At 45.1% G+C, this 13,802-nt stretch overlaps 1 protein-coding gene across 1 annotated transcript in view; it reads left to right on the forward strand.

Moving 5' to 3' along the window:
- AK7 (adenylate kinase 7) overlaps positions 1–13,802 on the forward strand; it is a 67,820-nt gene that overhangs the window by 19,121 nt on the left and 34,897 nt on the right. The window contains exons 4-5 of the mRNA XM_005903673.2: positions 5,392–5,486; positions 13,236–13,346. Of these exons, the coding sequence (XP_005903735.1) occupies positions 5,392–5,486; positions 13,236–13,346 (206 nt within the window). The remainder of the gene's footprint in view (positions 1–5,391; positions 5,487–13,235; positions 13,347–13,802) is intronic.

The raw sequence follows: 13,802 nt of genomic DNA on the forward strand, positions 1-13,802 counted from the left end.
ATTCTTGCCTCCTTTGTCGAAGACTGACCATAAGTGTGTGGGTTTATTTCTGGGCTGTCTAGTCTATTCCACTGGTCTGTGTGTTCAAAGAATAGAATATTTTTAATCATTTAAAGAAATGAAACATTAACGTTCAAAATTTAACCTTTATTCATTCTACAGACACTGCTCAAGGAGGTGGGGTTGAATGTATTGGGAAGATACAAAGACAAATAAAAGGGATACCTCAAGACTTTTGTAGGCCCACGGGAGAGCTACGGGACTCAGGAGAAACTTTTGTGCAGGACAGAGAATGGCAGGTTGATACAAAAGGTGTCACAAGATAGATGTGACTTTAGGAGAAGAGGAATTATTTCTAACTCTGCGGATTCGATTCAGTTCAACAGATGTTCCCTGATAGCAGGGGTTGGGAAGGGGTTGCAGAGAACACTTGCATGTTTTAAATGGTTTGAAAAAGGTAATAAACTCTAAGGAACAAAGTGATGTTTAGCAATTTTGTGCTTTGTAATTCATATCCTTATTAAATCCAGAGCAACTGAGCTTATTTGAATTGTCATTCTAGACCAGGAGGACAGCGAAAAAGACACGAGCACCTTGCTTTGCAGTATTTTTTACTTTTATGTTAGGTGCTTCCCTGGTGGCTCAGACTGTAACGAATCTTCCTGCAATGCAGGAGACCCAGGTTCTATCCCTGGGCTGGGAAGATCCCTGGAGGAAGAAATGGCTACCCACTCCAGTATTCTTGTCTGGAGAATTCCATGGACAGAGAAGCCTGGCAGGCTATATAGTCCATGGGTCACAAAGAGTTGGACACAGCTGAAAGACTATCACTTACACTTCAATATCTTCATTTTTGGCAGATTAGTCCAGGAGTCAGCAGACTTTTTCTGTAAAAGGCCAGGTTCCTGGCTTTTCAAGCCAACTTCTCTGCCATTGTAGCACAAATGCAACTATAGACAAAAAAGTAAATGAATGAACTGGGTTCCAATAAAACTTAAAAATATATATATATTTATTTATTTGGCTGCTCCAGGTCTTAGTTGCAGCATGGGGGATCTAGTTCAAAGATCAAACCCAGGCCTCCTGCTTTGGAAGCACGGAATCTTATCCACTGGGCCACTAGGGAAGTTCCATTCAACAAAACTTTATTTACAAAAACAAGCAGTACCTTGCCAACCCCTGAATAAGAACATAGAAAAACTGTATTTTGGCTTATGTTCAAAGAAATGGAATGAAGCTTCAGAAATATCTGTACCATATTCAGAGAAATAATGATGGGAAAGTACTCTCTCTGGGTTGTGCGGAAGTCCTCAGGAGCTTAGAATGTTTGATGTCTCATTTATCACTGTGGGCCTAAGTTTCATTCAGATACAAATCAAAAACATGAGCAGTGTGTCATATTTCAGAACAGAGCTTTATAATTGCCTACTCCCCACATTTTGTCCCTTTGCAAATATCGACAGATGATGTATAATTGCACCACCTAAAATAATAATCAGACCTAATGTTTACTGAGTTCTCATTTTGTGCTGGTCTTTGGAAATTGATTTTTTCTGTTTAATACATACTCAGAGTTTTCTTTAAATTTTAATTCTTTTCTGCTATAAAACCTGGACGTATTTCAAAAATTTAAAAAAGCACAGGAGGATTTAGAAGAAAAAAAAAAATTTCGTGCATTTCTTTCCCATCCCATCCTTACTCCCCCAAAGGAACCTCATTTAACCCACTTGTTCCTTTTAATACACACACACAAAAATGCCTGCACTGATGTCCTTTGATTATGAATTTTAGACATTAACCACTGACTTCCTGCTATAACAGATGAGCCTCAGCACCTTGTAGGATCCCTCTCACTAATCATCACGGGAACATGGTAGGTTTGATAGGGTGGCCTCAGCTTGCAGAGGCTTGGAGTGGGGTTTCAGGTCCCGGCCAGAGATTGAGGTCAATCAAGGCGGTGAGAGCATCTAGTCCTAGCCACTAGACCAGGGGTCAGTGACAAGGCCCTGGCCCCTTGGCTTTGCAGAAATGAATTCCCATGAAGATGGAGAGTAGTGAAACAAGTAAAATGCTTATTAGGAGGAAAGAGTACAAGTAAGTGTGGATAGACACAAGTGGAATCATTCTGATTCGCCAGATTCAGAGTCCATACTTGGTGTATCTCAGGATCCTCCCATGTGTTCGTGCACATCTCTCAGCCAAGATGGAATCCACCGAAGAGGCCCATGGGTAGTGAGCATCACTTACTGCAGTGTGGTGCCCCCTCCCTTTCTGACCTCCAGGGAGCCTTTCTGTGCATCCTGTGCATACTAAGGGAGGTCTCCTGACTTCAAGAATGAGAAAAATAGGTGGTCTGTTATCTAGAGGCACTTGGACAGCGAGGAGATCAAACCAAGTCAGTCCTAAAGGAAATCAGTTCAGTTCAGTTCAGTTGCTCAGTCATGTCCGACTCTTTGAGACCCCATGCACTGCAGCACGCCAGGTCTCCCTGTCCATCGCCAACTCCCAGAGTTTACTCAAACTCACATCCATTGAGTCAGTGATGCCATCCAACCATCTCATCCTCTGTCGTCCCCTTCTCCTCCTGCCTTCAGTCTTTCCCAGCATCAGGGTCTTTTCAAATTAGTCAGTTCTTTGCATCAGGTAGCCAAAGTATTGAAGTTTCAGCTTCAGCATCAGTCCTTCCAATGAATATTCAGGACATTTCCTTTAGAATGGACTGGTTGGATCTCCTTGCAGTCCAAGGGACTTTGAAGAGTCTTCTCCAACACCACAGTTCAAAAGCATCAATTCTTCAGTGCTCAGCTTTCTTTATAGTCCAACTCTCACATCCATACATGACTACTGGAAAATCAACCCTGAATATTCATTGGAAGGACTGATGCTGAAGCTCCAATACTTTGACCATCTGATGCAAAGAACCAATTCATTGGAAAAAGACCCTGATTGTGGGAAAGATTGAGGGCAGGAGGAGAAGGGGGTGACAGAGGATGAGATGGTTGGATGGCATCACCGACTCAATGGACATGAGTTTGAGCAAACTCAGAGAGATAGTGAAGGACAGGGCAGCCTGGCGTGCTGCAGTTCATGGGGTAGCAAAGAGTAGACATGACTTAGCAACTGAACAACAACATCGGATCACAGAGAACAAATTTCCAACTCTTTGCCCCAGGGACCCATCTATCGCCTGCCCCAGGTTCTCAAACTTTGATACCACAATTCTTTTCATGGGGAACTCTTCGGTGGCTCAGCAGTAAAGAATTCGCATGCCAGTTCAGGAGACTCAAGAGACTTGAGCTTGATCCTGGGTTTGGGAAGATCCACTGGAGGAGGAAATGGCCACCCACTCTGGTATTCTTGTTTGGAAAATCCCATGGACAGAGAAGCCTGGTGGGCTACAGTCCATGGATTGTAAAAAGTCAGACACGACAGTGAGTTCCACTCCACTCCAATGCTTAAATGTGTGGAGAGCCCTCCTGGAAAATAACAAGCCTTTTGGATACCAAATACTCATGGGTCCAATCCACCACTATTCTAAATTCCAGTGTCTACATATTGTTCATAATCAAGCATTGAGGTGTTACCAAAACCTTCCACCCACAGCCCCTAGCCACCGCTCATGGACTGCTCTACCCCAGCCAGGGACAGTTCGGGGGGTGAAAAATTACTTCTTTCCACAAGGACTTAAGCTGAATAGCACTGCTTTATGTGAAATCATGAGAGGGCCTGGTCCCATTAAAAAAAAAAAAGATTGAAATAATGCTATTTATAGCAACATGATGGGCCTAGAGAATATCATACTAAGTGAAGTAAGTTAGAGAAAGACAAATATCACAAGATATCACTTATACATGAAAGCCTAAAAAATGTAAATGAATTTATTTACAAAGTAGAAATAGACTCACAGACACAGAAAAGAAACTTATGGTTATGGATTGGTGGGGGGTGGATAACTTAAGAGTTCAGGATTAACATGTACACACTATTATATATAAACTAGATGAACAACAAGGATCTACTGTATAGCACAGGGTTCCATAGTCACGGTCTTATAATAACCTATAATGGAAAAGATTCTGAAGAAAAAAAGAATTTATAGATATAGATTTTGTTTTATTTTTAGTTGCTAAGAGTATCCAACTCTTTGTAACCCCATGGACAATAGCCCACCAGGCTCCTCTGTCCATGGGATTTCCCAACCAAGACTAGAGTGGGTTGCCGTTTCCTTCCCCAGGGATCTTCCCAACCAGGGGATCAAACCTGCATCTCCTGCATTGGCAGTTGGATTCTTTACCACTTGCCACCAGGGAAGCTGTATAGGTATAGATGGATACAACTGAATGACTTTGCTGTACATCTGAAGCTAGCATAACATTGAAAGTTAGCTATATTTAAATTTTTTTTCAAGATTTTTAAAAAACAGAGAGGCCTAGCCTTCTGATTCAGGCCTCCCACTCTACTCTCCATGAAGCCCGAGAAGAGACATAGTGGGGACCACAGGCCAGACAACCAGGCTTCTAGAACTGCACTCTGTCCCACGGCTTCATTCCATGACTCTGGGCAAATGGGAAGTGTGCTTCCCTTCCCTTTTCTATAAAAACAGAGCTGTTAGCATCTACCTCCTGATGGTAAGAATTCAGTGCATGTGTGTGTTAGTTGCTCAATCTTGTCTGACTCTTTGCAGCCCCATGGACTGTAGCCTGCCCGGCTCCCCTGTCCATGGAATTCTCCAGGCAAGAATACTGGAGTGGGTTGCCATGCCCTCCTTCAGGGGATTTTCCCAACCCAGGGATTGAACCCAATCGCCTGGTTTGAAGGCAGATTTCTTACCATTTGAGACACCAGGAATTATTTACTAAAGCCCATGAATTGTTGCCATTCATGCCCTGGTGGCTCGGTCAGTAAAGAATCTGCCTGCAATGCAGGAGATGCATGTTCCATCCCTGGGTCAGAACGATCCCCTGGAGGAGGAAATGGCTGCCCACTCCAGTATTCTTGCCTGGGAAATCCCATGGACAGAGGAGCCTGGCAGGCTACAGTCCATGGGGGTCGCAAAGAGTAGGACATCAACTAAGCGACTAAAACACCACCATGTCAGCTTTAATTACTAGTATCACGGGCCCTCCTAAAGGTGCAAGCACACAGCTGCAGGCCAGGAAATAGGAAGGGGCTGGACTGTGAGCTGGGCGCTGAGGAAGTCGGATGGCTGGAGGGAGGCGGCCGGGAGCAGAGACTAGGAGGGGCAGTGAGGCGTCAGAGGGGGCGCCCCCTGGTGTTAAGTCGCTGCTTGAAAGAGAAGTCACTTCAAGTCAGACTGGTAATGAAAAGTGCACAGCATTTTAACACGTTCTGCATGGATCCAAGTAACCACTCCGCTTTTTGGCTCCGCAGCCCTGAATGAAGAAACCAGCCATTTCGAAAAGCGGAAGGTGTTTATTTTGGTCTCCACGGTGATGACCTGGGCGCGGTCCAAACCCCTGGACCCGGTAAGTAGTGCGCTAGCTTTTCTTCTGTGCAGCATTGCTGCCTCCGTACCTTGTAATCCGCACGTGGAAAGAGCTTTCTACAGTTTTCAATGTGCTTACACTCCTGAACTCTGCCCCTTAATAAGCACTCCGCAGCGTTCATGGACAGGGAAGCCTGGTGTGCTGCATGTTAGCCTGGGGTTGCAAACAGTCGGACAGGACTGAGCAACTGAACTGAGAGTTCATGGGCTCCAAGCCACTCCATTCCAAGGAGCCACGTTGTTTTAGAAGGCCCTGAGAAAGAAGAGGAAAATGCTGCCTGTCCAACTATAACAAACCTTATCACTTTTTATTTTAAATGTATTAAAAGCGTGCTCTTTTAGACTTAACCTGTACCTATATTTTTATCGTGTATATTCCCATGCATACATTAAAAGGGAAAATATAAGCAAATACAAAATATAAGCAAAAATACAAGCAAATTCAGTGGTTCTAGTATTCCCCAAACTTCTTCAAACTCAGAGTTCAGGGGCTTCCCTGGTGGTCCAGTGGCCAAGACTCCACACTCCCAATGCAAGGGTTTGATTCTTGGGCTGGTGCAGTGGTCAAGAATCTGCCTGCCAATGCAGGAGACCCAGGTGACACAGATTTGATCCCTGGGTAGAGAAGATCCCCTGGAGGAGGAAATGGCAACCTGCTCCAGTATTCTTGCCTGGGAAATCCCATAGACAGAGGAGCCTGGCAGGCTACAGTCTGTGGAGTTGCAAAGACTCAGACACGACTGAGCACACACTTTCCTATAAAGCTGATATCATCAGACTTGTCCGCTGATATCAGATTTTGCTGCTTTGTCTCCATGCCTCTGTGCCTGTGAACTGCCTTTTCATCCCAGTACTGAATCACACTATAATCTTTGAAAAGACATCCTAAAAGGCAATTAGACCAACATGCGTAGTACCTAAGTCAGTATAAAGATGATATGTGCTCAAGGCGACCCCAAGGTGACCCGGGCTCCAACGAGGACGGCACGGCGGATGCTTCCTGGCTGAGCATGTTGTGATAAGCCAGTGATGACAGGACACATTCCAATCTCAGAGATGTTAAAATGGGGAGGGAAAAAGGCACGTGTTTGATTCAGTGGAATGCTTTATTTATAACAAGGAAGTATTTACGCATTTATCACACTCCTTGCGTCAGAGGTCATTTATTTGTTTAATTCTCTCTCCCTCAGTGGACGCAGAGGTCCTCGAGGGCAGGAACCGGAGGGTTTCTGTCCGTTCCTTGTGAATCTCACTCACCTCCTCCACTTGGTTGCCATCGCCTCAAGGAGCAGGCCTGTCACTTTATTCCTGTTGGAGTTCCAGCCCTCAGAGTATCTAGTAAAGCGTCTGCTACAAAACAGTCGTTGGTCACTTGACTGGCTGATCATTTCACTGGCTTGATTGATTGTCCTCACTCCTTCAGTTATTAACAAACTCATACAGACTTAAGCAAAAGGGGGGTTTATTGACTCATAACTGGGTAGTCAGACCATGGGCTTCAGGTTCAGCTGTATCTAGGGGCTTAAACAGTGCTCAGAACTAACCTACTCTTTCTCTCCCTTCAATTGCTTCTTTTCTCCTCTAGGCTTATTCTCGGGTAAGGTCTCCACTCCTTCTGGCCCCCAGGAGCTCCCAGGCTTATATCCCTAGAGCTTACTTCTCTTCTCCCTTTAGGCCATATCCCTTCCCAGCTCTGGAATATGCCATTCTTCCAGGTCTTACGTCACAGGCCTAACCATCAATCAGTCACTGAGACTGGGGGAATGGAGAACTCTGATTGACCAGACCTGGGATCATGTACCTACATCTAGAGGCAGGAATGATCAGCCTCCTGAACTAAATAGGCCAAGAGTGGGGAAGAGATGGTTCCTCCAAAGAAAATATGGGGAAATGGCTCCAGTGTTAGCTTCTGTGTCCCTTTGGCATGTTCTCATCCTCCCACCATGGTTTGTTTTTTTTTTTTAAACGATTTTTTGTTGTTGTTCAGTCACTCAGTCATGTCCGACTCTTTGCGACCCCATGGACTGTGGCCTCCCTGTCCTTCACCATCTCCTAGAGTTTGCTCAAACTCATGTCCTCTGAGTCGATGATGCCATCCAACCATCTCATCCTCTGTTGCCCCCTTCTCTTCTTTCCCTCAGTCTTCCCCAGCATCAGGGTCTTTTTCAGTGAGTCAGCTCTTTGCATCAGGTGGCCAAAGTATTGGAGCTTCAGCGTCAGTCCTTCCAATGGTTATTCAGAGTTGATTTCCTTTGGGATTGACTTGTTTGATCTCCTTGCCGTCCAGGGGACTCTCAAGAGTCTTCTCTAGCACCACAACTTGAAAGCATAAATTATTCAGTTCTCAGTCTTCTTTATGCTCCAACTCTCACATCCATACATGACTACTGGAAAAACCATGTCTTTGACTATATGGACCCCTGTCAGCTAAGTGCTGTCTCTGCTTTTCAACATGCTGTCTAGGTTTGTCATAGATTTTCTTCCGAGTAAGCATCTTTTAATTTCGTGGCTGTAGTCACAGTCCACAGTGATTTTCAAGCCCAAGAAAATAAAATCTGCTGCTGTTTCCTCATTTTCTCCATCTATTGGCCATGAAGTGATGGGACCAGATGCCATGATCTTAGTTTTTTGTATGTTGAGTTTTAAGTCAGCTTTATCACTCTCCTCTTTCACCTTCATCAAGAGGGTCTTTAGTTTCTCTTTGCTTTCTGCCATTTGAGTGGTATTATCTGCATATCTGAGGTTGTTGATACTTCTCCCGGCAGTCTTGATTACAGCTTGAGCTTCACCCAGCCTGGCATTTCTCATGATGTGCTCTGCATATAAGGTAAATAAGCAGGGTGACAATATATACAGCCTTGACATACTCCTTTCTCATTTTGAACCGGTCTGTTGTTCCAACTCCAGTTCTATCCAGTCATGTGGCCACACCCAACTGCAAGGAAGCCTGGGAGATGCCGTCTAGCTCTGAGCCCAGGAAGTCAGCTGAGTCCAGGCTCCTCAGGGAAGGGCTCATCCCTAACGAAGGGAGACTTAAGCAAGATGCAGCCTTCGTCCCTCTGGGGATGCTGTCGTGCCTGGCTCTGACACCTGAAACTGCTGCTGACATCTTCTGTGCCTGAAGAGGAAGGCCACACCCTGAGGGCCACAGGCTGAAAAAGGCGTCCAGAGGGCAGAGAAGATGCCCATCGCACGACACCTGGAGGCGCTCCATTTGGGGATGTTACTCATGGGAAACAATGCCTCCTCGCACTTTTGAGGACATTTTGAGTTCCAGTTTTTGTTATTTGTAGCCAAAAACATCTAAACAAATACAAAACTGCATTTAGTTCAGTTCAGTTCAGTTGCTCAGTCGTGTCTGACTCTTTGCGACCCCATGAATCACAGCACGCCAGGCCTCCCTGTCCATCACCAACTCCCGGAGTCCACCTAAACCCATGTCCACTGAGTTGGTGATGCCATCCAACCATCTCATCCTCTGTCGTCCCCTTCTCCTCCAGCCCCAATCTTTCCCAACATCAGGGTCTTTTCCAATGAGTCAGCTCTTTGCATCAGGTGGTCAAAATATTGGAGTTTCAGCTTCAACATCAGTCCTCCCAATGAACACTGAGGACTGATCTCCTTTAGAATGGACTGGTTGGATCTCCTTGCAGTCCAAGGGACTCTCAAGAGTCTTCTCCATCACCACAGTTCAAAAGCATCAGTTCTGTGCTCAGCTTTCTTTATGGTGCATTTAAGATAGTTTTAATACAAAAGGGTAAGTAGAATATTTTCATTTGTAAATATTATACAATTTTAATAAGTTGGAGAATCTTAATATACCCAGGTTTTTTCCATAGTATCTGTTTTAGAAGTATAGGGACCTCCTCAGTGGTCCAGCAGTTAAGACTCCATCTTCCAATGCAGAGGGCACAAGTTTGATCCCTGGTTGCAGAACTAAGGTCCCACATGCCATGGGGTAACACCAAAAATTTAAAAATAGTAATAAAAGTATAGCTATGTATTTGGTTTTTTATACTGAGTGAAGGGGGGGACCAGAGATGACATTGGCTTAACTAGATAGCCCAGAAGAGCAGATGGGATCTGTCATCACACATACGGACCAGGTGGGAGAAAGAGAATAATGACCAGGGGGGAAAGAGTCCAGCAAGTGATCACATGGGGAGTCAAACACAATGACCGATTAAAAAGAGGGTCCCCCAGAGTCTTAGCGGACAACAGGTTCACCCAAAGTCCTTGAAGAAAAGGGAGATGACTACAGAGTCAGTTCTCTGCTTCCTATGAAGATGAGGCCTATCAGTGAGCCTGTTGATTGTAATGAGGTGTTAATAAGGCAGGCAGTTTCCAGAAATGGCAACACACATCAATACACAACAATAGAAGAGTCCTGGTTTTATGCCGACAATACGGCGACTCATCACTTACTGGAAGAGCGACTGATACAAATGGTTGCAAGAGACTAGAACCTGTATGAAAGATGCAAGTTTAAAAGACATTTTATTTGTCATTTGTTTGTAACATGGGAAATTTAAGGACTAGAGGGAACATAGCCCCACAATCGGTAGGGAAGTTTCGAAATGTACAAACCAGATCTCAGTCCCAACCAGGAATTGGAGATGACAGCTCGAAGCCTGCAGCCCAGGATTGGCTAGACCTTACGGGCCCAGTGCAGCTGGCCAGAGAGGGTGGCCCAGTCTTAGTCTCAGAGTGCAGGGGAGACACTGACTGGCTGTCCAGACCTGTGACCAGAGAACCAGGTCACCTGAAACGTAACTGTTTCTGTCACTGCCGTAAGGACTGAGGGTGCTACAAGGCCCAGAGGGCACTGGGCAGCCAGTCACAGGGAGCAGGAAGGTCAGTTCGGCAGGCTGGCCACCATGTCACTGTCACTAGGACCAGGGAGATGCTGGCACTCAGTCCATCCTGAAAGCAAAGCTGATTATAGATCTGCTGTGACTAGGATTGCCAGATGTAGCTACTAAAAATACAGGACACCCAGGTAAATTTAAATTTCAGATAAACTGCAAATAATGTGTCACGTAAGTGTATCTCATGCCCTAAGACATACTCATACTTGAAAAAATATTTGTTTATCTGACATTCAAATTTAGCTGGGTGGAGAAGGCAATGGTACCCCACTCCAGTACTCTTGCCTGGAGAATCCCATGGATGGAGGAGCCTGGTGGGCTGCAGTCCATGGGGTCGCTAGGAGTTGGACTCGACTGAGCGACATCACTTTCACGCATTGGAGCAGGCAATGGCAACCCACTCCAGTGTTCTTGCCTGGAAAATCCCAGGGACGGGGGAGCCTGGTGGGCTGCCATCTATGGGGTCGCACAGAGTCGGACACGACTGAAGCGACTTAGCAGCAGCAGCCTCTATTTTATCTGGCAGTCCTACATAGGAGTCCCTGGGTATATTTAAGAGGTCTGCTAATTAGATGACATGTGTTCATTGAGTATCTACTATGGACACAGAATTGGGGTGGACTAACTGGATCTTCCCCCAAAACTCACTCTTTCTCAGTCTTTCTCCCAGTAGTGTCCACCATGTCCACTGCTCACCTTCTCTCCCTTCCATCCATCAGTCAGTTCATCACTCAGTTCTGTTAATTCCTCATCCGAAATGTCTCCTAAATCCATCCTGTTCTCATTGTATCTGTGGGCTACCAGGATGTCCTCGGAACTGGCAGCTGCCATCACATCCTTCCAAGGCAGTCTCCAACAAACAGCTTAAGTGATCTTATTCAAATATAATTCAGATCATGCTATTGTTGTTGTTGTTCAGTCGCTAAGTCATGTCTTTGCGACCCCATGGACGGCAGCATACCAGGCTTCCCTGTCCTCCATTATCTCCTGGAGTTTGCTCAAGTTCATGTCCATTAAGTCGGTAAGGTTATAGTCCTGCTTAAAATGCTGAAAATCCTCCATGCCTTCCCATGCCTTTAGGATGAATCTAAACTCCTTCACCTGGTCCACAAACCCTGGCAGCCTGGCACTGCCTACCTCTTCCTCTCCCAATCCCCAGCTTGGCTCCAGTCATTTCAGCCCTCCTTCCCATTTCCCAAACCTGCCAACAATTGTTATGCCTCAGGGTTCTCATCCTTGTGTTTGTTCTTCCTCTCTGATTAATTTTGGATAAGCCCTGGACTCAGATGCTTTTGTCCAGTTATTTATCTTAGAGCAATGTGATGTGATTGGAAGGCTTGATTAGACTGTATTTTTTGAAATCCTTGGACTTTCCTGGAGGTCCAGTGGTTAAGACTGTGTGCTTCCATGGCACGGGGCACTGGTTCAATCCCTGATCAGGGAACTAAGATCCCATATGCTGTGCAGCTCGGTCAAAAAAAAATATCAGAAATCCTACTCCAATTAGGACCTCTAAATCTGCATGGATTGGGGAGAAATCTGTACCATGGATTTCAGTTTCTCCGTTTATTCTACAGGAAGTTTTTGTTGAACTGTCCCTCCCAGGGACTCTAGGAGCGTGAGTTGTGGAGAGACCAAGTGATGAACAGCTCAGTGGACTGTCGGGAAATATTTTCCATTCCTGATTCTTAGGACAAACTGATATCCTATCTGATGAAGCCAGTTTTTAAAGCCTAAGACAGAAACTTGCACAGGGTATCTTCTAATTAACATGGGATTGACTTGAGGGAAAGAGGCAGTATGGAAAAGAAGAAGAAGGAAAAAAAAGCCTCACAATTTAGATTTTAAAAATGAAACTGCAGGGATCTTCCCTGGTGGTTCAGTGGGTCAGAATCTGCCTGCCAATGCAGGAGACACGGGTTCAGTCCCTGATTCAGGAAGGTTCCCCGTGACGAGGAGCAACTAAGCCTATGAACCACAACTGCTGAGCCCACGTGCCCTGGAGCCTGTGTTCCTCAACAAGAGAAGCCGTGGCAATGAGAAGCCCGAGTACCAAAGCCAGAGAATAGCCCCTACTCGACACAACTAGAGAAAAGCCCACAAAGCAATGAAGACCCAGCCCAGCCAAAAATAAATAAAATTAAAAGAATAAATGAAACTACATGCATGTCAAGAACTATTAAGAAATGAGGTTTTTCTAATGTCTTTATAGAATCACGTCTCTACAGAATAAAAGAAGACATTTAAATTTTAAAATTCTGTTTAGATGAAGTGTAAATGATAGAATTTGGGGAAGTCCCTGGTGGTTCAGTGGTTGAACTCAGAACTCTCACCACCAGGAGCCTGGGTTTGAGCCCTGGTCAGGGAACTGAAATCTCTCAAGCTTCGAGGTGTGGTCAAAAAAAAAAAAAAAAAGGTAGAATTTAACTAGCTGAAACATTTTCAAGGAAGTTAAGTCACTGTAGAAATAAGCAGTAATTTTTAGAACACTTTGAGCTTAAAGGAAAGTTTTTTTTCTTCTTTTCCATACTGGCTTTTCCCTCAAGTCAATTCCATGTTAATAACATACCCTGCACAAGTTTCTGTCTTAGGCTTTAAAAACTGGATTCATCAGATAGGATATCAATTTATCCTAAGAATCAGGAATGAAAAATATTTCCAGACAGTCTACTAAGCTGTTCATCCCTTGGTCTCTCCACAACTCACATTCCTATACAGTCCCTTGGAGGGACAGTTCAGCAATTCTTCCTGGAGAATCAAAGGGATAAACTGAAATCTATGGTACAGATTTCCCTAGCATCTTGGGGCTTAGAAGTTCCCATCGTGCTAATGCATGGACTCTGGGCTTTTTTCTCTCATAGGATGACTCTGAGGTCCCATTTACTGAAGAGGATTATCGAAGAAGAAAGCAACATCCTAATTTTCTGGACCACATAAATGCTGAAAAAATGGTTCTCAAATTTGGGAAAAACGTAAGTCTCAAGTAGTAGAACCTTTTGAGTAGGAAAAGCTCTTTTGGGACCTGCTTGCAATGCCCCTGCTCAGGACCATTCCACATGCTCTGCATACATATCTTAGCTGGCTCCCTCTCTCTGCATTTAGGTCCCACGTCCTTACACTCACAGACCTCCAAGCTTCAGGCTCCCTCAGAGAGGCCGTGTCCTGGCCCAACTTCTGGCCCAGCCCCCTAGGATGGAAGCCTTGTGTGGGGTCCTCAGCAGAGCCCAGTGTAGATCCGAAAGGTCCAGAAGAGGCAAATAACTCAAGAGTGGGAATGTGTGTGTGATGCGCAAGGTCTTCGTTCCCCAATCAGAGACTGAACCCTGTCCCTTGGCAGTGAAAGCACCAAATCCTAGCCTCTGGATTTTCAGGGAATTCCCTCTAAGATGAGGTTTATATGCACTTTTCAGAGTAGCTGTAAGAAATAA

The sequence above is a fragment of the Bos mutus genome, chromosome 21 (genome assembly GCF_027580195.1).
Source record: "Bos mutus isolate GX-2022 chromosome 21, NWIPB_WYAK_1.1, whole genome shotgun sequence".
Lineage (NCBI taxonomy): Eukaryota > Metazoa > Chordata > Mammalia > Artiodactyla > Bovidae > Bos > Bos mutus.